Source organism: Cyprinodon tularosa, unplaced genomic scaffold, assembly GCF_016077235.1.
Source record: "Cyprinodon tularosa strain WSP-4 unplaced genomic scaffold, ASM1607723v1 ctg675, whole genome shotgun sequence".
In the NCBI taxonomy this organism is placed as follows: Eukaryota; Metazoa; Chordata; class Actinopteri; order Cyprinodontiformes; family Cyprinodontidae; genus Cyprinodon; species Cyprinodon tularosa.
Genome location: NW_024039424.1, coordinates 65,124 through 90,301, shown reverse-complemented (window position 1 = coordinate 90,301; position 25,178 = coordinate 65,124). Strand labels below are relative to the sequence as shown.

Sequence of the window (25,178 nt, the reverse complement as noted above, 5' to 3'; positions counted from 1 at the left end):
TTCGACGAGCTTGGGTTATCACAAAGCGTGGGCTGGTGAGCAGTGCATGTAATGGATGTGATGTGTACAGAATAACAGGGTGGCCCATAGTAATAACTGAGGCCTTTTTGTAGGCGAAGGCTGCTGCTGCCAAACCCTGGTAGCAGGGAGGCAGACCTTCTTCGACACCATCTAATTTTGTGCTGTAATAAGAAATTGGCTGTTTACCTGTTGGGGTGTCTTGCATCAATACTGCACATGCATACCCTTGTCGCTCAGCCACATAGAGATGGAATGGTTTGCCATAATCTGGATTGGCCAGAGCAGGAGCAGTTTGGAGATCTTGTTTCAGCAGCTGGAACGCACCCTCTGCCTCATCTGTCCATTGTAATTGAGCCGACTGGTGTCCTTGACCTGCGGCTTTAATCATTGCTCTCAGTGGAGCCGTTTTGATGGCATAATCACACACCCACAGTCTGCTGTAACCTGCCATGCCAAGGAAAGAACATGTGACCAACAGTCTGAGGTTTGGGCATTTGGGTTATGGCTTCCAGTTGGGACGGTGCAATACACCTCTTGTCCCCACTAAGTTGCCTGCCGAGATACTCCACTGTTTGCTGGCAGAATTGCAATTTTTGTTTACTTACTTTGTGTCCTCCTTCTGCCAAAGCAGTCAACACTGTAATGGAGTCTCTCTCACACTGCTCTTTAGAAACAGAACAAATCAGAATATCATCAACATACATCAACATTGTAGATGGTATGTCAAGGTGATTTAAGTCATTTGCCTGTACACGATTGAAAATTGATGGTGAGTGTACGAAACCTTGTGGTAATCGCGAATATGTATATTGTTGGCCTTTGTACGTAAATGCAAATAAATACTGGGAATCTGGATGGACCGGTACACTGAAGAATGCTGAACACAGATCAATCACAGTAAACCATTTGGTACCTGGAGGTATATTACTCAGTAGTGTGTGTGGGTCGGGTACTACTGGTATTTCTTCTGCTACAATAGCATTAATCAATCTTAGATCATGGACTAATCTATAGTCATTACTGTTGGGCTTTCTGATGGGAAAAATTGGGGGTGTTACAGGGGCTTACTGTTGGTTTAAGAACTCCTGCTGTTTCTAATCCTGTAATGATAGGCTGTATTCCTTCTACTGCCTCTCGTTTAATTGGGTACTGTCTTTGGAAGGGCAATTTAGCATTTGGTTTAATGGTGAATTTGATGGGGTCTGCTGATTTTACTAATCCTACATCTGTCTTACTTTTAGACCATACCTGCTCTGGGACTTGTTCTAATAGGGATTCATGTTCTGCCGCCACTGCCATTTGTCTTTTCCCAGGAACTTCAATGTGTTCTGCAATTACTTCATCAGCTTGTGAATACGAGATCTTAAAAAAACAGTCCATCTTTTGACATGCTAATGCAGTCCCATGCTGTAGCAATCCATTCGGTGACTTGCTTGGCTTCTTGAACCATGGGTCCTAGATCATGTGACTCATACTCGTCTGCAATCAGTAATGTGACATGTGGTGCTGAGTTGGTAACCTGGAACCATTCTGCTACATCTTTATCAGGAAATGTGAAAACAGCTGCCGCTCCTTGTCGTCCAACCACTATGTCAGCATACTGGATGACAGTTGTTTTGTTATTTATGTCTTCATCCCAGCTTTTCTCGTAGTCTTCATGTGTTTTGCCTTTGTCATAAAACATGGTACAATGGAGAGGAAGAAAAGGTTCTTTAGATTTCTCATAGTGATTCATTATCAGGGGTCTCCATGTTTCCCACTCTAGTTGGAGGAAGGAGGTTGGTGATGTGAGTTTCAGCCAAAATACTTGGTCTTCTGGCTCATGGCTTGTTATCTGGGGGGTCATTTGCAGGCCCATTGGCATCATGTAGGCTTCATTCTTGTCTGTTGCTTCAAAATAAATTCCATTAGGGGTACATTTAATTTTTGCATTGAGCTGGCACAGCACATCTCTACCCAGCAGATTTATGGGCGTATCTTCTGAGTAAAGTAGTGGTGCATACACAGTCTTTTCACCTATGATCATGGGAACTGGCTTAGTCATGGGTATTATTTGGGTCTTCCCAGAGAAACCTACTGTTCGAATCTTTGATGCTGAGAGAGGCAGGCCAATTCCACTTTTTCCTATACAGGAGTAGGCCGCTCCTGTATCAATCATAAAGCGATGATGGCTGTCATATATTATGACATCAATGGTGGGTTCTGTTTGTGGACGTTGGGTTAATACAGGTAGAATGGCCTCTCCATCAGGTTTCTCTGGGCACCCCTATAGCCAGTACGTGTCTTGTCCCGTTCCATAGGTGGCTGGTCCAGCAGTAGGGGGCTGGGGTCCCATCCATGGGTTAGTGGGGCAGTCTCTTTGCATGTGTCCAACTTGTCCACATCCCCAGCATTGCATTCTCACTCGCTGTTGTCCCATGTCTGGACCGGCCTGTGGCATCTGCTGGTATTGGCCTTGAGGGGGCCTTCTTGGGCTCCTTGTGGGCCCCTCCATCTTCCCCGCATGGGTGGCCCCCCTCGTCCCCTTCCGAACGTTGCTTGTTGGGGACCTCCTCCTTGGTTTAGATGCACATGAATAGGAGGGACTGGTTGAGGTTGGGTCTGCTGTGGCAGGGCACCTCCCACAGGTGGCGCTGCTGGATACTGCATCTGCTGTGTGGGTGGAGGAATAACAGGAGACACTACTGGTGCTCGTACCACTGCCTCCCCTGTTGGTGCTCCCTCGGTTGGGGGTGTGGCCACCACAGTCAGTGCAGCTTGATGCTTGGGCTTCTCTTTCTCTTTCTTTGCTTTGGACAATTCCCCAATCTGCAGCTGGGTTAGCTTGGTGGCCAGCATCTTGCTTTGGTCCTCAAAGGCCCGTTTCTCGGCCCGATGCATGTTTACATAGTGAATAACATGCTCAGAGAACAGAGGCCAGTCCATCTTCATGAGCCCCACAACTCCGTCCAGTTTGGCTTGTACTTCTTTGGGCATGGCCTCTCTGATGTAGGTTCTGAATAGAGGGCCAGATGTTTTCAGTTCATTCCCATCACTTCCAGTCTCTGTTTTCCATTTCTGTTGGAACCTGTGCAGAAACTGGGCGGGGCTTTCATCATCCTTTAGGCATTCTTGTCTCAGCTTAGTTGGATCACTGCAGGTGGGGTATTTGTTCCTTAAAGCTGCCCACACCTTGGGTCTTATTTGGTTGAATGGTATCTTGTCATACTGGTGTGAGGTCATGACCCTTGGAAGCTGGGCTTCGTCAAACACCTCTCTGGCTGCTGAGTGTCCTGCTGTTTTAATTAGCAGCGCCTTGATGTCTCCAGCTGCCAGATTGATGCCTCCAGTGATTTCTTCCAGCTTTTCTATCCATCTGTCAGCACCATCTGCCAATGGGGTCAGCCTTCCAGCCAGGTTTATCATGTCCATAAATGACCATGGCACGTATGTGTCATCATGAGGTCCTTTAGACAGCAAGGGAGCCATATAGGTCCCTCCTTGATCTTGTTCCATCTTCTGCTGTCGCATTTTGGACCTGGTCAGCATTTGGCTAGGGCCGCTTTTTAATATCTGTAGCCCCACGTCACACTCAGCTGTGAGTGGCTTCCTTTCTTTTGCTGCTAGCCTGCTTTCCTCCTTGAACCCCTCATGGAATGGGTTTGTAGTTGGCAGTATGTCTGAGCCTTCACTGTCCCCCCATTCGGACACATCACCTCCCTCTTCCTCATATTCCATGTCTTTTCCCCCTCTCCTTCCTGCCTTTTCGATCAGAGACAAAGTCCGAGGACTTGGCAGGTCTGGGTAATCAGTTTTGGCCTCTATTATAAGCTGCTCTGCTTCCATTCACTTCAATTTTTCCAATTCTTCATCTCGTCTTTTCTTCTCTTTTTGTTTTTCAATTGTCTCTTTAAAATTTTTTTATCGTCTATTTTGTGCTTTCTCTTCCAACTCTTGCTCCTTGAGTCGTACAAATGTTTCCGTTAGTTGCACCAAGTCCTGGTTTATCTCTTTTGCCAGTGATTCAGTTTCTTCCAAAAATAACTCTATCTTGGGATCTGTGTGGCCTTTGTATGTTGACTTGGTCCTGGGCTCTGAGCAGCATGTGGGGCCTCTTGGGTATGGTAAATGTCTGTGACGTACTGGGGGTAGGGAACGGCTAAGGGTGGATTTTCTCCTTACTTCTGGGGTTTTATCCCATCCGTCATAGTCACCGCTGTAATCATACTCTCCCTGCTGTGTGCTACTCATTTCTTTTTCTGTTTCTTCCTCTTCTTCTAAAACTAATTTAAGTTGCCCTGTAATCTTTCCCTTTCTGCCTGACTCTATCACAACTGGGTACTGACCTGCTGCGCTAGGGTGATAAGGTGGTGGCTTATGATCAATGTAATCAGGGGCTGTTGGGCTCTTTTGGTGTTCTACTTTGAAATATTGCAGGATGTCTCTCTGTTCAGCATGCCTCTGTTTTTTATGCAAAAGCATCCGGTCCCGTTTTTTATCTTTATTTCTCAATCTTTCTTCAACTTCATCACAGCATGAAGGATCAAAGCTGCCTTCTTTAGGCCAACGATTTTTCCCAGATGTCATCTTATGCCATTTGGTCATGCATTTTTGAATTTTGCGTTTATTGGATGGGTGTGTCAATATTACCAATTCGGCTGGCGTCAGCCCGTCAGACTGTTGTTTGCTCATATTGATTCCCATGGCTACTAGAAGTCACTCAACCGTCAGGTCCGTGCTTATTCACCAGTCTTTGTAATCCTCAGTTAATTTTTATCTTAACTGGTTCTGCTCTCTTCAATACAGATCGTGTTTATTTTCTTTTAGTTTCTTTATAGTTAATTTACTTCCTAAATTTAGATCTTTTCAATTTTGAGATAAAATCTTTAATAAAACAAATTTGTAATGCTATTTTGCACTTTCACTAATTCTATACTTTATATATTTTACTTTATGTAGACTATAGTTTGTAATAATATATACTTATAATATCTTTATCTTATAAGGCTTACAATTTCTTCCAATCGTATTTAGGAATTTTGTTAATTTATTTCATTCTCATAACTCTTGTGTTTCTTTCAGTTATCAATTTTGTTTTCCAATCCTTATTAATTTTCAGGTTATTCCTTTTAACTATATTCTGTACTAATTACTTCTATTAATTTATTATTATATCTTTAAGCTTTATCTATATTATAATCTTTATTTATTAATATCACCCACCCCTTACTTCCCCTCAGTTACTCAGCTCTTTCACTCTACACACTAACACAGACACACAAGACAAATGATTATATATACATATTTACAGTTACTCAGCTCTTTCACTCTACACACTAACACAGACACACAAGACAAATGATTATATATACATATTTACAGTGCACTTCTTCTTTCTACGTTTTTCCCTGCTGCCCCGGCTGCACCCAGATAACTGGAAATGCATAGACGTCCTCCGGATGGTCAGCGGTACTATTCTGGCTATCCCTTAGCCTGGCTATCGCTTAGCCTCTCAATACCTTTTCCTCACTGTTTCCCTACAGTGGCACAATACCTTTTCCTCACTGTTTCCCTACAGTGGCACAATACCTTTTCCTCACTGTTCCCTACAGTGGCACATATTCTTTTCCTCACTGTTCCCTACAGTGGCACATATTCCAATACCTTAAGACTACTTAAGCCTTCTCGTGGAGCACCCTGACTACCTTAGTCACTGATACCCTCACGTAACACGCGTACACTATTGGTTCCGGATTTATGGCTTCCACAGACTATATATCAATCTGTCCCTTTACCAATCATCCGCTCAGAACAACCCGTGTTAAGCTTAACTTATTTACAAAATAATTCAAACACAGAACAGTTTAACACAAACATTAATAACACTTAAAACATACATTCATATATACATATATACATACCTGGACCCTTCCTCAGCTTAATCTGCCTTTATATAGTCTTATATAAATTGTTATCAAATTTGGAAATTACTTTATTAAATTTGGAAAACTAAGTTCTTTTAGGAGAGCTTTGTGACGTCTGACCCCCACAAGCAGCAGTCGGAGGCTGGTTCCCCACTAATTTAGAAGATTATAACGAATTGACTCACCTTCAAATGGTGAATTATGGGCCCTTGGGGTTTCACGCTCTCCAGCTGGTGCCTGCAGATCGTCCGACGTCCCCTTTTTGCTTTCCTCCTGGCTGGCTCCGCCAATTATGTCGTCCTATAATTCTCTTCTTGACGACTTAAAATTGAAACTAAGTTTTATAAAAATTCAAAGTTCTTAAAAAGCAGAAAAAGTCTCAAACAAAGATCAAAAAATTCAGACAGAGGGCAGCTGAGTCCGGGTCCAGTGTTTATTGCTAAACACTACGCATTTACACAGAGCTGGTGAGCCGAAGCTGACAAATGGTGAAACCAGCTCCCTTTTATACATTTCTTATCGGTGGAAAAACCCCCTTCAGAACATATTTCAGTCATTGGTAAAGGTCACATTGATATTTATCTGCAAAACACGGTGACATTCATAGACACATCTCATTCTTGTGAGAGCACTCTCTCAGGCCATGAAAACATCTGGTGCATTCAAATCAGAAACTTATGACGGTTTAGTCAAAAACATGTCAGCCCTTGCTTCAAACCATGTCAATCTACCATACTGCTCCCCCTTCGTCTCATCACCCTTTATGGGACCATTACTGCTCCGTGTGCTTTGAAAATAACAACTCCTTTGTATGGCCAGATTTTTGCTGAGCTGGACTACCTTGAGATGTCAAATATTTCATTTTTATTGCGGGTGCTTTCTTATCACTAAGGGGCCTTAACCCTGCGTTGTCCTGTAGATCTCACTCCCAGCTGCAGCTGATACACACCCCCTCTGCTTCTCTCCTCTCTGGCCTCGAATGGCTCTTATAACAGTATTTTGTGAAAACAACTTTAAACTTATAAAACATTAACTTTATTTTATCTTATGATTAGTGCAGATTAATACACAACAGTAGCACATATTTATCTGTATGGGTAGGGTTGCATGAGTTTCTCACAGTACATTTACTTAGAGTTCAAATATGATGGTAAAACATGAAGGTTTTATGCTATTCAAAAGAGTATTTAAAAGAAACACCTGGAAACACCTGAAAGAAATGTGCTCTGGCTGCTGAAGAACGCTGCTGCTCTTCTCTGCAGGATCACCAGTGCTTAGTAAAAAGTAACGTTAAAAAAAGTAAAGTTGCTTTTTACTGAGAAACACTCACAATGGATAACACTCCTTCTTCTGGACTTTGGTGGCTTTCATGCTCATTATTATCCATCACTTGAGTTTTGAAGTCACTGACCTGAGCCTCGATTCCTGCAGAGTTTCCAGTGGCTCCGCCGCAGCAAACGAGAAGCCGCACACCAATTCAATAAATGCTCTTTTGAATATATCACGGTCTGTCTCACCTGAATTCTGGGTCCTAAGTTCTTAGCGCTCTGACAAGTAATTTATGTCAAGAAAACCTGTTTAGGTTAGGGGTGAGGAAAGGATAATGCCAAGTTACTCTTTAATTCAAAAAGCTAGAGGAAACTAGCACCATCTTAGCATCTCTTTAAACCAATAAAAAAACACGATTCTTTTATGGTTTCAATAAGAAGCAGCCCATTCCCCAATTCCAATTTCTGCTGGGCTCATAAAATAAGTTAAACTTTCCCTTTATTTTCCCTTTTTTTGAGTTATTGGGAAACCTAAAAAGCTTTTTGCTTTAATGTTCATGATAATCCCTGTGTTTCAGGTGGGAGCAGAGAAAAGATCCTCATGGGAGAACCTACTATGTAGACCACAACACCAGAGCTACTACCTGGGAGAGGCCACAGCCATTACCTACAGGGTGAGCATCTTTAAAGGCTGGGTTCATCCGACTCTGCAAGATCTCATGCGATTGTCGGGTTTATAAAATGTAGGTTTTTGCAAAAGAAGAACTGAAATACACAGTGATGGATACAATTTCTGCAGAAAGGAGAGACAGTTGAACCCCAGACTCAAACATACTGTCTCCCACTGGACCTCCTCCGCAGAGCATTTTATTAACAGAACATAACACATGGTTACAAACAGAGTATTGTTCTGACAGAACAATTGATCAGTTCATAAAGACAGAATGCTCCATCAGAATGACAAGGCAGGATGGTCTCCTGACTGGATCATGAGACAGGAGTGGAGCATCCCCTCGCACAAATGTTTTATAAGCACACATTCATTTTATAATCATCATTGAATAAACCTAACAGCGATTTAACTCTTTTTCCTGTCATTCTGGTGCAATGTGACTAGAGTGGCTAAGGATAGGGTGGGCAGATCCCCATCTGTGCAGGACTGCTGCATTTTACACTTAAACATTTCAAAATTAATATGTTCTTTAAATTGCAATTAAGTATTTTTTTTTTATTAATTACACTTTTTTCAGTACTTTGTTGAATTACTAGTGATAGTTTATTTTTTTCTTTAATCGAAGGAGTATATCCAATTTCTAGCACAACTGTATGCACAATATACAGTGTTACCAAAGTAGTTTAATGGGGCTGGTTTAACTTGCAGATTGTGCAAATTAGAGTTTTTACTTTCTATTTTCCTGAAATCTGCTGATTTTTAATTGGTCACAGTGTACTGAATGATGACACTGCAGCTAAATTGCTCTGTAGGACCGACCAAAATCAAACAAAGGAGTTAACTTCATTTATGCAGTAAAGCATCGGTTCCAAAACTTAATCTGAATTTACCTAAGCTTTAAAGGAAAAAAAGAAGTACATCAAATTTATTCTGATATATTTTTAGATCCAGTAAAGAGAAAGTTGATGAATTTGAACTTGAAAGAATATGGATGAGTAGCTGGTGCATCATTACTTTCTGCTGTTTCTTTAAATCTTTGATATCTTCCAGTCAGGTTTCCGGGCCAACCACAGTACAGAAACTGCTTTTATTCAAGGATTTCAATGACATCCCTATAAATTCAGACTGTGGAAGAACTACACTGCTAGTATTATTGGACCTTAGTGCAGTGGTTGATACTGTTGATCAAGCGACTTTATTAGAGTGCCTGGAAAGCGGTGAGGAGGTGGGGGCGAGTTTGTTCGACAACGGAGGGACTTGATGGCGAAAAAGAGTGGGGATGCAGGTGGAAAAGGGGTCAAAGCGTTCTCCCATCACCTCGCTCTTCTAGCTGGTCCAACTTCACGAGTTGTTTTCCGCAATTTTGGTCATAAAAACAAAACAAGCCGGCCTCCTGTCTGTGGCACAGTCTGCGGTCACCTACAATTTGAGAGAGGTGCAGCGGAGTGTCTGCGGAGGGGGCGGGGACGTCTTTTTGTTCACTGTGACACCTACGCAGATGTCCTAGTTTTGAAGTATAAATCAGCCTTAAGTCTGAAAGGTCTTTCGTTAAAGGGGATTGTTGGACTGGCTGAATAGACGAGGTCCTCCACTCTCCTGTACAGGGGGTGGGGCTGCGATGATAACGGGAAGGATTAACTCAATAGCTGCATTGTAAGTTTTTAAAAGATGGAACCTAAGTCCACCCCCTCTGTTCAAGGTTGGTTTTTCTTTCTTAACATACATGGCTTCCTTCACATTCCTCTCAAATCACCTATTTTCTTTATCCAAAATGTGAACATTCTGGTCCTGAAAAGAATGTCCTTTTTCCATAAGGTGGACAAGACTTTAGATCTAACTAAATCTTTCATATTATTTATATTCTCTGTTTTACAGTCGATGACCAATTGTTGTTTCCCATTTCTTGACATTTCCAGATGGGAAGGTCAAGTAGACGATCGCAGTCGGATCTATTATGTTGACCACAACACCCGCACCACCACGTGGCAGCGCCCCACGATGGAATCTGTGCAAAACTTTGAGCAGTGGCAGAGCCAGCGCAGCCAGCTGCAGGGAGCTATGCATCAGTTCAACCAGAGATACCTCTACTCTGTAAGCAGCTTCACTCTGCTCCTGCTTATTTAGTCTCCTCACTGGTATGAGGGTTAGGTCCTGAAGCTCAAAAAAACAGCATTATGAATTTTGATTTCAAATTTCTCATTTGAGTATTTTACTATCTGAAGAATAAAATATTCAAAATCTGTTTATATTTGGGAAAAAAAGCATTTTATTTGAAGATTTCAAGATTGTTTAAGGGAAGCTGTTTTCTCACAACTCTTCTGGTGCCTCATGTACAAGTTGTGAACATGCACAACAAACTTAATTAGCAATATTTTAAGCACAACTCTGCATGTAGAAAATGTTATGTGTTTCCAAAGTTTGTGGGTATTCATGTAAACTTTTGACCTTCTTCTAAAATATGCACCAACGTGCAAACTTTTTAAATAAAGAAATAACTGAACTGATCAAAATATTAATAATAACTAACTTAAAAATTCTAAAACTCAGCTAATTACACTTAAAGATTACTTTTTCTAGCAGGAGTAGTGACTTTGATGTCTTTCACGAGTTCTGGCTTTTATAAGTTTAATCTTAATGGATAAACTGACAAGTTTAGCTTCAAGTAATAATCAAGCACCTTAAAAAAATAACTATTGCAACCGTATGTAATCTGTACATATTCCTTTGTTTTGGTAATATAAATGCAACTTCTTCTGTGGAGCAAAGAGCATAAATGTGTTTTTGTAGGAGCACTTTAATTCCAACTAAAAAACAAAATCAAAACAGCACATATTCTTCAAACAAGTCAGGTGTAATGATTTATAGGGTGGACAAGCTGTGAACAATAAAAATAAATGGCAGAGTGTAGGGATGCATAACTGTAGGATGGTAGCTTTGGCAATGCTGGAGGACATCGCCAATGGAAGAATGGAGGGATTGTGTTGTCAATAACTGTTATTTTCAATGCCCAGCCAGTTGGGACACCATATTATCTTCTGATACTTTAAAGGAATAGTACACCCAAAACATGATTAGCCTTCATTTTCTACTCACCCCCATGCTGAACAACACTCTGGAGTACTTTTTTGATATCTCAAATGCATCTGGAGATCTGGGAGGCTTCTTGCTGTCTGCTGACATTCAAATAATGGAGGTCTATTGTGCCCGAGACAGAAAGGTCCATAAAAGTCCACAAAAAACGTGTCAATATTCCTCCATACTGCTCGTCCAATGTATTCCAAGTGTCCTGAGTGGGTAGCATCCAGAATTTACTCGAAACGAAGTCATTTAGAATGTTTTTAGAGCATAAACAGTAGTGTATAGGATTTCCTGAAAGCGCGCACATGCGCGTTCATGACGCTACGGAAGCCGGCTTCCGTACTATTCCTTTAAGATGTTTATTGCCCTCCCTGGTAGGGGTAGGGGTGGCAAATATCTTTTTTCATCAGATACTATTTGGACTCAAATATTGTTTATGAACACACGCCCTACTAGCTGTGTGTTAGAACAACAAATGAAAGAGTGATTCCAGCTCAAATCATGGTCAAACAGATCGTTCTGCACATACATGGAATAAATTCACCACAACTTCCGTTCAAAATATAAGAATTTATTAACAAGAACCATTCAGCTCCAAGTCACACATATGTCAGTTAAAAACTCTTAACTAAAACTAGCGAAACTCAACTAAACCAAAGAGGAAGGGGAAACATGGTTGAAAACCATGTTATAGTTTAAGATTGATCTTGTGTTTAAAAACCGTTTATTTGGAAGATCATTTTGCTAATTGATTAATTTTTCGTTTCTTTTTTCGATTAATATTTGGATAGAAAAAGGTGCAAGAATTTAAATCAATTAAGATTAAGATCATACCAGTTCGAGGAGATCAGAATAGAGCATATTTACTGACAAGTAAGGCACCTTCACTTTCATTGCAAATTATTTTCTTGATTTTCTTTTTCTTTTTTTTTTGGGACAATTTTAGTAATATTTACTGCCCTGAGTGAGTTGTTCTTTTAGTTAATTGCATGATTTAGATTCCATATTCTCCAGATAACTATATTTTTCTTTCAATAATTAATTAATCACAATTAGTCCATAATTTTTTTAACCCTACTTCTTGGTATTTGTAATGATTTAAGTATTATGCGCTGAATGAGGCAGGTGAAAATACACGTGGAGCTGCTGGCAGTTTCATTTCAAACTGGGATATAATTAGGTAAAGTGTGGAATGACAAGTGTATGAACAGTTTTATACATCTGCATTTATTCAGACCAGTATATTGAATTTCTCCCCAAGCTAATTTTCTGTATGAAACCTATTCACAGAAGCCCCTGATATCTATTTTCATACTACAGAGCATGTCCAGAGGGGTCATAGTGCTTGAAGTCTTTTTGGTGTATTGATATTGATTTGTTTCAGCCTGAATTAAAACCCCAGATTAAAACTCTGTCAACTCCCTGTGAATATGGGATTACTGCAGTTTTAAAACATTGTGGTAAGATGAAAATGTATAGGTCAAATCAACTTATTCTTTTTTCTTTTGTCTTCTCATAAGAGGTGAAATTACCAAGTTAAACCACCTAGTAGACACAGATTCTCTATTTCTAAACACCTCTAGTTTTTTTTTTTTTTTTATCTTTTTTTTTTTTTTTTTAAGATTTTGATGCAAACTGTTAATTTTTAGGCATCTATTATGTCTGCTGAGAACGATCCTCTTGGCCCTCTACCTCCTGCCTGGGGTAAGTTCATCATCTCTCTGCATTATGTTCTAGTGATGAAAGAATACCAATGAAATAAACACAAATAACTGAACCACTGTTAGCAACTGAAATAGCTGTTTTTCAATTTGTCAAATAAGACTGTAACACTTTAGCTTCCTTTTAAAGGGTGTGTAATTTATAATGCGCTTCTTATACTGTATTATTCTGCATCAAACCGCCTGCTGTGGATCTGTCTAACCTTCATGTCTTTGCGTTTGATAAATACCTGTAGAGAGGCGTGTGAACTCTAATGACAGAGTTTACTTTGTGAACCACAACACCAAGACAACACAGTGGGAAGACCCAAGAACCCAAGGGTGAGTACTCTACATTTATTGGTATGAGGAAGCAAATGGGATGCAGTCTTCTTTCTATAGCACCAAAAAGGAGGACATTGTGCGGCATATCAATAAATTACTAAGGTGTACATAAGAATAGGGTAAAGTCACATTTATAGTACAATTCTTACTTGTTTAAAGAGGATGCTTGTGTAGCTGAATAGAACAAAATATTAAAGAAAAGTAAAAAAGAATTGGTTCCCAGCATTTGTATTTATTTGATACATTGCGGTGTTTAAAAAGTGACCACCGAGATGAATCTTTAAAGTGCAGAATACCACAAAGCATAAGATGTGTGGACTTAAACGTTAAAAAAACTTTTTAACAAGAAACATTCATATTAAAATAGCCTAAAATATTTTTTAAACGACAAAAGAGATTTTAGAAAACACATTCAACTTCTCTAAAAGTATAGCTTTATTTTTAAGAGCCTCAGTCTTTTGAGAACTTATCTTAAGTATCTGTGTGTGCAGCAAACCTGTCTTTATGGTCATCCCTTTAGCTATGGGCGAATCACTGAAATCCACTTTCACGTCACAGTCTACGCTTCCGTAGGACTAGTGATGTTTTATAGTAAAGTCCACCTTACAGTGCTGCAGAAGTTATTTTAGCATCCAGGGGCGACAAAACTTAATGTAAAAGCCAACATTGAAGAGTTCGCTGCTGCACGTTTATTACTTTTATGTTAATCCGTACTCGCACGCCGTTCAATTGCAGCTTTTCCTCGACTGCTTACACCCACATCGCATCGACAAAGTGGCAGAAACCATGGAGTGAATCTCCACTACCTTTGGTCATAAATTCACGCTCTTTTGTCCATTCTGGGTTAAACGACGTCCTGGTTTTGACATGACGCTAACTTTAATACTTAGCATCAGTAATTCTGATCCTTGTTTACTTTTGTAACCAATAACAAGCAGATCTTTATCTGACACGCCGCCACTCTTAGCCAATCATCTGTTAGATCAGATAGTGATGCATTTTTGATGATTGGATATTGTGCTGCAGCCCAGCAAAAAATAAATAAATAAAAATCTGCTCTACAAGCCTAGTGCCTCATAAAGGACGACAAATACACGTCCGGCTGGATACGGCACCAGACGCTGGACAGTGCAATGAAATTCCAGACTGTCCGCCTTAAAGCCGGACATATGGCCACCCTAGTCATGGAGTAAAAACAGAAAATGGAACGGCTTGCCTTGTGCAACTTGATCTATGTATTTACTTTCTTGTATCTGTATGTAGATTGCATTTTTCTCTATGAGTAAAATTAATGTTTGGTTTTACTACTTTGCTTTATTTGGTATCTTTGTGGTTTTACTCTTAGTTTTGTCAAAGGCTTGCCCTGCAGCACTTAAACTATTGAAAGAAATCTGTTCAAATGTTATTGCACTCAGAATAAACAGAACATTGAGAAACTTTTGAGAGTAGTTTAAAATGTGTATGCAAAAACCTGAGCAAGGACTGTTGACTAGCAGCATGAAGTCAAATGTATTTTTGGTGCAACAGTCTTGATAGACTTATGTTGCTACAATCTTGGCATGGGGGTTAATTTCTGAAGCTTGACCAGCAATGTACCCCATGTTACCTATATGTGAGGGGAAGTAGCTGGTATCCCAACTAACTTAGTTGCCATAAAGCAGCCTGACGGGCTTGTGAACTGCTCACCTCAATCTTTATATACATTCAGGGCCTTCTCTGTTTGACAGTCTAATGCTGCGTTCACACCGGGGGCAGCTGGCGCGACAGAAGCAGCGAGTTTACATGCAAAGTCAATGGTTGACGCGCGTCAAGGCGCAGCAAAAGGTCCCGCGGCGCGTTTCGAGCAGCAAGCGCAGCGCGTCTGAGCAGCTGAAGCAGCGCGTCAGGCGCGTTTTGGCATCTGACGCGCGTGACGCGCCGCAAACGTGTTGCTGCTCGAGATGGAAAAATTGAATTTTTGCTGCTCGATGCGCCGCGTCAACCAATCAGAGAAGCTGATCTGGGAGCTGGCTGGGAGAGAGACACAGCGCTGATGACACAGACCGCTCTGATTACTCCTCTTAAACAGTTCAATAAGGCATAATTAACTTAAAATATATACATCTGCCGGCAGAATATGTTCGCTTTTATTATTCTGGTGCCTGCAGATCGGATTATTTAGATGAAAAACACCTACCAGCCGCCGCGGTAAACCGCGAGGAGGCGACCCGTCCAGAGGCTACTGTTGAAGGGATTCTTTCTGTCGGCGCACCGTCGGTATGTGGGGGTCTGAGCGGCTCCGACAGAAATAACATTGGAAGGCAGGATGGTAATCTGGATGAACTGACTGCACTGATTAAGTTTTCAGGTGTATTTTCTCACTTAAAAACATATCAAAACTACTTTATTCCCACTGATCACAGCAAATATAGCTGCAAGGCAGAGAAAGGATAGTGAAGCTCCGCCCAACGCGCGTCAGAGCCACCTTTGCACCGTGCAGCCAGAGCAGCAAAGCTGCTTCAGCCGCGCGTCAGAACTCACTGGTACAAGCAGCAAAAATGAAGCAGCAGACACGATTTTGCTGCTTTTGCGGCGTCCGGTCTGAACGTAGCATAAAACGAAAATTGGTAACTGGTGCTTAGATTTTCAGGATTTTTTACTCTAATCAGTAGCATGACCTAGTAGATGTCTCTGTATTCTCTTCACACTGACAGAACATTGAGTGTTTTGTCTCTTTTATTGTAAATCAAAATGACAAGGAAAGGGAAACATTAGATCTCACATTGCATATGACAATAAAAAACACATTAATTATTAATTAAATAAAGAGAGTAGTACAATATTTTACAAGTGACATGATGTGTATTCATTCTGAGTTTCATAGGAATAAGTCACTGTACAGGTATTATTAATATTATTATCAAATAGTTTAACCAAATTACCTTGTATCATGTTATTGAGCTTGATCAAAATGCAACGCTGGAGGTCTAAACAGAACCAATCAACCGAATGCATTCTTCAATAGTTTCAGGATCATGTTCTTTGATTTCTGCAGTTAATTTAATATAATTCAGCCTGACTTAACTCCAGAAGACTCAGGTGGATGCATCGCTTGGATCAAAGATAACCTGACAAACAGACAACAGTTTCTTAGACTGAAAGGTCATCTGTCTAACTATTCAGCAGCACAGGAGCACCACAGTGGTTGGTACTCTCACCATTCCATTTTACTGTGTTCACCAGACAGAGTCCTGTCATCTGCAGAAATACTCAAATGACTCTGCAGTCATTGGGTTCATCAAAGATGGACAAGAAGCTGAGTACAGAAAGCTGGTGAACCGCTTTGTTTCATGGTGTGGAAACAAAAATCTGATCCTGAATGTCAACAAAACAAGGGAGATGATTGGAGATTTCAGAAGAAACAGGAACAAGATGAATCCTGCTAATCTCATGGGCCAAACCTGGAGGTGGTGGAGGAGTATAAATACCTTGGTGTTCACCTGGACAACAAACTCGACTGGAGACGCAACTGGGAAACAGTCTACAAGAAGTGACAGAGCTGACTGTACTTACTTTCTGAGCAAGCTTAGGTCTTTAAGTCACCAACCACTTTATATGTAACATTTCAATGTTTCTTCAGGTTGTCTTTGCCCGATATTCGGGTTCCCCTGAGGACTACCAAGCTAGGAACAATCCACAGCAACACCCTAGAATTTTTACTCTTCATTCCTGCTCTATCTGAACCAGAGTCCTTCATAGGTCTGATTTTTCGAACCAGTATCCACCTGCACCCTTGTGGCTCAAAGCCGAGAACCCGAGACCTGTTTTACTGTCAGCCATCCCCCCTTTAGCACAACCCAACCCATGATCACAGCGATATATGCAGCCACTCATTTTCATTAAGTGCTTTAAGTCACAAACCGCTTCATCTTTTTCAGTTGCTCATAAAACTGTCTGAACAACAGAGGTGTTAGGTTTATTCCTTATTAATGATGTGTATTAGTAATCTGCAGAACAGATTAGAGTTAGAGTTACTAACCCTTGTGTTTACAGAGGCCATCTAATGAGGACAGGCTTTTTGTCTGTAGAACAAACACAGGATAAGGATACATCCTGGAGCCAGACTGATAAAGGAGAGCTATCTGTAATCCTGAGGCATAGAGGCAAGAGGCACGAAGGTCAGGGCATAGATGGTGTGTCAGTTTCTGACACAGACAGTTAAGCATCCACCTGATGCAACACATAGACTCATGAGGTATAAGACTTACAGCCTCCTCCTATAAGCGTGTTGCCGGATGCCAACGCTTGCTGACGTTTTTAGCCCACAGTTGTGCCGACTCCAAGCTATTTCTCTGTCCTGCAACGATCTGAACAGAAATAAACTCTGTTAATTTTTACTCCTGTTTTTATAGTCATTTTTATATAGTTTTATACAGTTTTGAGTTAAGAATAATTATACAAAGCAGCTTGCTCCAAGGAAAAGAACCAGAAGTTCCGAGGTGTTATCGCCTTCAGGGGTACATAACTTCCTATTTTAACAGAGATAAAGGCATCTTGCCCAATTCTTCCATGCCACTGCGTTCACAGATGCCTGCTGGTAAATTAGCCGGATGCAAAAGGGCCTTTTCTACTCACCCTCAAATGTCAGTGTTTCTTTTAGTAGCTATGGTGTTTACACTGCAAAAACCATCCAAAAATGAGAAAAAATGTCTTAAATTAAGTGTACTTACCATTAATTTGAGTAGGTAAATAAGACAATTTGCCAGTGGAATGAGTATTTTTGGTCTTAAAATAAGATAATTAGATCATTTTCACTTGCATTTGTGTTTTCTTATTTTTAATGTAAATTGTCTTGTTCCACTGGCAAAGTGTCTCAATTACCTCCTCAATTCAAGAAAGAATGCACTTAATGCAAGAAGATTTAAATTTTTTGCAGTGTACTCACTGATGTTTGGGCCTAGCTCTTAGGTTATTGTGCAGAAAAAGAATATCCTCCACAGTAATCCTGCTTGAGTGTCTAAATCGGTGTTGGGTGCCTCGTTGCATACTTAAAAATAGCATTTAGGCTAACAGAAAGGGTTAAAAATTTGTTGAAATTAATAGAAGTCAAGGAAAAGTCCCAAAAACATGCAGTAAAATAAGAATGTATGTATATGTGTTTGTTTAGGCTACAGAATGAGGATCCTCTGCCTGAAGGTTGGGAAATCCGGTACACAAGAGAAGGAGTTCGCTACTTTGTGGATCATAACACCCGGACCACCACTTTAAGTGACCCACGTACCGGGAAGTCTTCTGTGTAAGAGACGCTTGTTCTGCTCTGCTGACCTATTGTGTGTCACCTGGCCTGAACTGGACCAGTGTGTTTTTCAAAGAAAAATTAAAGTTAAATTTCAACATGTCTTTTCTTACTGAAGTGAATTAAACATTCACCTTTTGAAATGTGTTTTTCTGGTCAGCACCAAAGGTCCACAGATTGCATATGAACGCAGCTTTAGGTGGAAGCTCGCTCACTTCCGCTACCTTTGCCAGGTTAGTGCTTTCTTTGTTTGATCTCCCTTTCAGAGCTGCTTTCCCTCTGCTTCTCCCTTGATGCTCATTTCTTGTCTTTCAGTCTAATGCCCTCCCGAGTCACGTAAAGATCAATGTCTCCAGACAGGCGCTGTTTGAGGACTCTTTCCAGCAGGTAGAAGCTTTAATCTGTTGCTGCCCTGCTGTTCAAACCTCAGTTGATCTACATTGATTACTCCATCATTTGTAGCATGTTTATTTTTCCTCACCTTTCTCTTTATATTTGTGTCTAAACTTAGAGAAAGTAATTTATTCAATCTTGTGTGTCTGTATCGCACCTTGTCAGATTATGAAGCTGAAACCGTACGACTTGAGGAGGAGGCTGTATGTGATTTTCGGAGGCGAGGAGGGTCTGGACTATGGTGGCTTAGCCCGGTAATAAAAACTAGATCCTTGATGGACTTAAAAATGGTTCCAAAAATTAACTGTTTTTGTTTGTATTTTTGCCAAAACACCAACATTGTTTTCTCTCCTCCTGTGTTTTCTCCTCTGTTTTCGCACTCAACAGGGAGTGGTTTTTTCTCTTGTCCCATGAAGTGCTGAACCCCATGTACTGTCTGTTTGAGTACGTTGGCAAGAGCAACTACTGTCTGCAGATCAACCCGGCATCGACCATCAACCCAGATCACCTCTCCTACTTCTGCTTCATAGGCCGCTTCATTGCAATGGTACATCCAGAAGTTGATTCCGGAACTGCTCAGGCTCGTTATTATTTGTTTGTTCTGCTCAGCTCAGAAAAACTGGTGATGTTAATCTTTTTTGTTATTTCGGCAGGCCCTTTTCCATGGGAAGTTCATTGACACTGGCTTCTCTTTGCCTTTCTACAAACGAATGTTGAACAAGAAGCTCATCCTTAAAGACCTGGAGTCTATTGACCCTGAGTTTTACAACTCACTCATATGGATTAGGTAAGCTTAGTGTGTCCTCTAGCTTTGGTCAGTGTCAGCAGGACTAATGTTGTCAGGGTCAAAAGTAAAGATGAAACCTGTTTTTCCATTTAGTTTTTTTTTTTATTCATAAAGGTTTGATTAAACAATGCAATAATGATATGTAAAAAGATAATGGAGCAGAGTTCAAAGGTCTGTGATGACTGGGATTGAGCATGATTGCTGGTTGCATTTGCTAACAAGCAAAGCAAAATGGCACTTTACACCTGCATTTAGCTGCGACCTGAATTGGTTTTAATCCCTTTCATTTAAGTACAGAGAGCGCCCCAACTTTAGAAGAAATTTAAAATTTGAAGTTAAACTTTTCCTTGACAGTGTCGTTTCTAAGTCACCAATTTAGTGCTACTTGGTCCCAATGTCATTTCCCATTGGGAACCTACTAGCACTAAGTTGCTAACTGGTTTGCAAGATGTTCCGAGACACCGGCCACAACCAAACACATTCACATTCACTTTATTCACTCGTGTAAAATCGTGCACCATTCGGCAGAATTCAGAAATGCAACAGTTGGAACAGCCGCTTCCCTACAACTTTAAATCCTCAGCACCATTTACTGCAACTCAGTTCCACTTAACTTTACATGGAAGTAGTGATGTTTTGCTTTTGTGGACAGAAGAACAAACAGATTTACATTATTGTTCCATTGTATATTATTATGTTAGTGGGGTCTTTTTTTTTATGAAACAGATCCTGAATTAACTAAAATAAAATAAAAAATAATGAAGTATAAAAATGGCTCTGGTCTCCCTCCAGAAGGGGAGCCATGGATTAAGACGAAGAAAAAATTCCCTTAGGAAACAGAACTTACTGGTCGAAGATGAGTTAGGTGGGGTTTAATCATGTTGGCCATACCTTGACCTTTGCATAATATAATCATCAGTGGCGCTTTAAGAAACACATTCAAATCCCGCACCACAAACAGATGGTTGCGCACACTCTTCTGTGGATTCTTCTTCGCTAATATTAGGAACCTATTCTATATCTATTTCTTGTCTTCGGACTTGACATTAAAACTAGGATTGAAAAGTAACAAATGTTAAAGAATGCAGGAGAACTGAAAGATTAGAACCAGTTCTGGTCAATAATGGATTCACGGTAGCAGCCAGTACAACTTTCCAGATTGCAGAAATACATTAAAACCTCGCTCTGTTACTGATCTGGTAACTGACCTTTAAAGTCCTTAAAGGGTCCTTGAATTGGTGTTTCTACCCTGTGTAATTTTATTTTTTCTTTCATAGAGCAAAACTGAGTAGAAAAGAATAGAAATCGGAAGCAAGTATTGAATAATTTTGCGCATAAGCGTGATTACATCCTAATTTTATGCAGCACCACTTAATGAAGCTTATAGAGGGGATTCCCAGCACTAAGACTGATCAGAGCTTCTATCCTACAACATTTAGATGCGTCTGCAGAGCTGAATGAAAGAATGAATGTTGATGCTCAGGGTGTCATGGATCAGGAATGTTTTTAAACATTGCAGGATAGTAGCTCTCAAGGTTATATTGCACCGAAAAGGGAGGCAGAGAATAACTTGTGTTTCTACTCTGTTAACCTGCAGCAGCAACTCTGCCTCTTCTCTCCTCAGGGACAACAACATACAGGAATGTGGGCTGGAGATGTACTTCTCTGTGGACATGGAGATCTTGGGGAAGATCTCTTCACACGACCTGAAACCTGACGGCTCTGAAGATCTGGTCACTGAAGAAAACAAGGAGGAGTACATCAGGTGATCTTCTGATACCAGCAGAACTGTTGAAGCTGTTAGTGCTGTGAGGAGCCTAACATGTTCTGGGTGGTTTGCAGTCTGATGGCAGAGTGGAGGTTTTCCCGTGGGGTCGAAGGTCAAACCAAAGCTTTCCTGGACGGCTTCAATGAGGTGGTTCCACTTCAGTGGTTGCAGTACTTTGATGAAAAGGAGCTGGAGGTGAGCAGAACCACCTCGTTCAGAACCAGCTTAGACTTTAGTGCATCTTTACTGGATTAGTTTTCTGAGGCTGTTTGTTTTGTATGTGTGATGCAGGTGATGCTGTGCGGCATGCAGGAGGTTGACCTTCAGGACTGGCAGAGGAACACGGTTTATCGTCACTACACCAGGAACAGCAAACAGATCATGTGGTTCTGGCAGGTACTGTTGCTTTGGGTCAGATTCCGCCGCAGCATCGTCCACTAGCGTCAGTCACTGATGGTCGTTTGCTGCCACTTTGCCATTCTTGCCAACACTCCTGATTTATATGGAAGACTTATGATTTTTTTATGTTATCTCCCGCTGAGCTATCAGTCTCCTGCTAAGCTCCCAATTTTCGGTGAGGCAAAAAAGTAAGCTTGTAGTGGATATATATGTCACAATATCTGACAACCCTTTACAGCCTGCCGAAACAGAAGGTGTTTTTTTTATATAGTTTTTACAGCATTAGTTGTCTTTTTTTCGACAGTACACTCACAGAAAAGGGGGTATGAGAGAGAGGAAGACACATGCGGCAAAGGACCACAGGTCGGATTCGTACCCGGATCAGTCGCATCAAGGATTAAGGCCTCCGTACATAGGTCGTATACACTAAACACTGCGCCACCGAAGCACGCCCAAGTTGTTGATGTTTTTTGGGGGTTTTTTTCCGGTACATGGCAAGAACCAAGTAATCCTTCAGGTCACAGGTGTCAAACTGGTTCCAAAAAGGGCCGTGTGGCTGCAGGTTTTCTTTCCAACCGAGCAATAGCACACCAGACTCCAGTCATCTCATCAAGTCATCATGTTCAGATTGGAGTCACTCAATGAGATGACTGGAGTCTAGTGAGCTATTGCTTGGTTGGAAAGAAAACCTGCAGCCACACGGCCCTTTCTGGAACCAGTTTGAGACGCCTGCTTTAGGTGCTTACAAAATGTGTTAGAGTGCATCTGCCTTATCATTTAGCCTTCTGGTATTCATTTTAACAATTAAAACTGCTTTTCTTTTCATTGTCCTTAAAAATTATTAATGGAATGTCAAAGAAACAAAATCTTCAGAATAACGTTCTTTCATCGGGTTTAAAATACAAGGCAAGAAATGACAAATATTTACCATTTGGGCCAAAACACATCTGTAAAAATCTGATTTTTCACAATCCAATTTTAGAAAATGTATTTTGTTCCCTGACAGCTGGTGAAGGAAGTGGACAATGAGGTGCGGCTGCGGCTCATGCAGTTTGTGATGGGGACCTGTCGGCTCCCTTTGGGCGGCTTTGCTGAACTTATGGGTCAGTGACAGAATCAGATCCACTAGGAGGAGCTGGCTAACACCTGAAAGCTTACAGTTAATGATTTCTTCTTGCATTGCAGGAAGTAACGGACCTCAGAAGTTCTGCATTGCGAAAGTGGGGAAGGAGACATGGCTTCCCCGTAGCCACACATGGTCAGAACCAATCAGATTCCTGCTGATGATTTATAGTGAAAAGCCTTTAAACTGTGGTTTTCTGTCAGTTTTATTGAACACTTAGAATTATCAGTTTTTTTTGGTCCTTTTGCGGTTTTAATTTTGATAATACTACACCCTTATTACTACCAGTGTTGCCCCTTGCTCACACTGGCTCCGGTGCGGTTACCGAGCCGACGGAGACCGCAACTCCCGCACACCCCCTCTCACACCGCCCTTTTGACTACGGTGCGGTGCGGCTCTGCGGCAACAGGTCCGGAGATATAACTCGCGAGAACAGAAGTTCACTTAAGTTCACGTAACTTCACGCGATAACACGGCCCAAATAAGGATATTTGCGAGAGCTTGTTGCGGAGGGCTCCGGCACGCCGCAAGGATAGCTTTCTTGCTGAATTTTCTGCAGCGCCGGTGTGTCTCAGTAACCGCAGCCGGACAGCTCAGCAGCCGGTGAGAGAGGTTTACGTCTTTTTAATGACTTGGAATCACTGCGGCGCCGCACCCACCGCACCGGTAAGACCGGAGTCGGTGTAACCCCAGGCTCACACCGACTATATATATATATATATATATATATATATATATATATATATATATATATATATATATATATATATATATATATATATATATATATATATATATATAGGGACAGTGCATTTTAACGAACGTCTACAACGTACATACAGTATGCCCGATTGTAGCACTAGTGCTAATTTACATTTGCAGTCCCTGGGGAAGCAAACAAAAAACACAGAAAAACCAAGCATAATACATGTGTATAAATTTGCTTGCTTGCACGTACAGACACCCATGCACACAAAGTATTTAGAACCACTGACTGCAAATGTTATTTGTCCAAAAGCTTTGTACCTGCTTTTCTAAATGTGCATTCAGTTGCTTTACCACCCATTTTTCAGCAATCATAGAAATTGTTTGGAGGATACTAATGGGTCGATATTTGGCCTTATCAGTGTTATTGCCAGACTTCCATGCTGATGGCGTTGAGACCATACACAGCTTTTACCTTTGTGAGTTTGTGAGCGTTAAATCATCGAAGACACTTATCCCTCTATTATAACCTTGATCCTAAAGATAGAAGAAGCATCATAAAATACTGTCAGTTTGAATAAATTGTTGATTTATCTCAACAAAAGAGTCAACAAAATATTCATTTTTTTCGCAGCTATGATGAGAGAACAATGGTCTCATTTATTTAGATATCAATTTTATTAGTAAGGTCTTTTTAATTAAGTTCAGTTTATCCATATAGCGCCAATTCCCGACACAGGCATCTCAAGGCACTTTACAGAGACAATTCAACCTTTGCACGACACTTTTTCAACACTTTTTTCCTCCAAATCTGAAAAGCTGGTTAAATTTGATTCCACAAAGAATTTACTTCAGAGCTGTAAACAAGATTTTTTTGTTGATAAAACTCAAATGCAAATAACCCTTTCCTTCCATAAAGCAATTGTCACTATGTTGTTTCGCAGGGTAAAATATAATTAAAATAAAATTAATTTTACCTTTTAATGCAAGGGTAATTATAGCTACTAAAGCTGCTTTGCTGACATTTATGGCTGCTGTAGAAAAAAAAAAAGCTCACTCACATCCTCTTTCTAATCTCTCTTTCAGTTTCAACCGTCTGGACTTGCCTCCCTATAAAAGCTATGAGCAGCTGAAGGAGAAGCTCATCTACGCCATCGAGGAAACTGATGGATTTGGCCAAGAATAGAGAGTTAAAGCGCCTATGTGGCTCCCCGTCTGCTGAAAAAATATAATCAGTTTTTCCATTATTTTCAAGCTTGTTGAAATGTTTGTTATTCAAAAGAAATATAGTATAGTATAGTATAGTATAGTATAGTATAGTATAGTATAGTATAGTATAGTATAGTATAGTATAGTATAGTATAGTATAGTATAGTATAGTATAGTATAGTATAGTATAGTATAGTATAGTATAGTATAGTATAGTATAGTATAGCAGGGGTTGACGTTAAGGATTTTTACCACTTGCCCAACTTTCACATTTAATTTGCCCAGAAACAGTTTTTACTTGCCCAGTATAATGTTTAATAAATATAGTTCCTAATATACCAATGAAACATGTTTGTTTTTTTAAATGTTTTTTGTAATTCAGTATTTTTTAAGTTAACAGGTTCCTGGTGTGTATATGCATGCATCAGATAATGAACTGAAGCCTACATTACTGTGTTAACATGCTTTTCATTCCTTCCTGCAGATTCTTTTCAAACTAAACTTTGCTTTAAACTGTTGTGTGCTTGGGAA

General features: G+C 40.6%; 1 protein-coding gene across 1 annotated transcript; it reads left to right on the top strand.

Annotated features, from left to right (window-relative positions):
- Positions 1–4,702: 4,702 nt before the first annotated feature.
- On the top strand, positions 4,703–24,639 carry LOC119771491 (NEDD4-like E3 ubiquitin-protein ligase WWP1). The gene is made up of 17 exons (XM_038267516.1): positions 4,703–4,731; positions 7,771–7,866; positions 9,782–9,956; positions 12,593–12,647; positions 12,901–12,985; positions 18,135–18,263; positions 18,424–18,496; positions 18,579–18,650; positions 18,822–18,910; positions 19,044–19,203; positions 19,310–19,443; positions 21,068–21,208; positions 21,286–21,406; positions 21,503–21,607; positions 22,617–22,713; positions 22,796–22,868; positions 24,525–24,639. The coding sequence occupies exons 1-17, from the start codon at positions 4,703–4,705 to the stop codon at positions 24,622–24,624; spliced, it is 1,734 nt and encodes a 577-aa protein (XP_038123444.1). The 3' UTR covers positions 24,625–24,639.
- Positions 24,640–25,178: the final 539 nt, after the last annotated feature.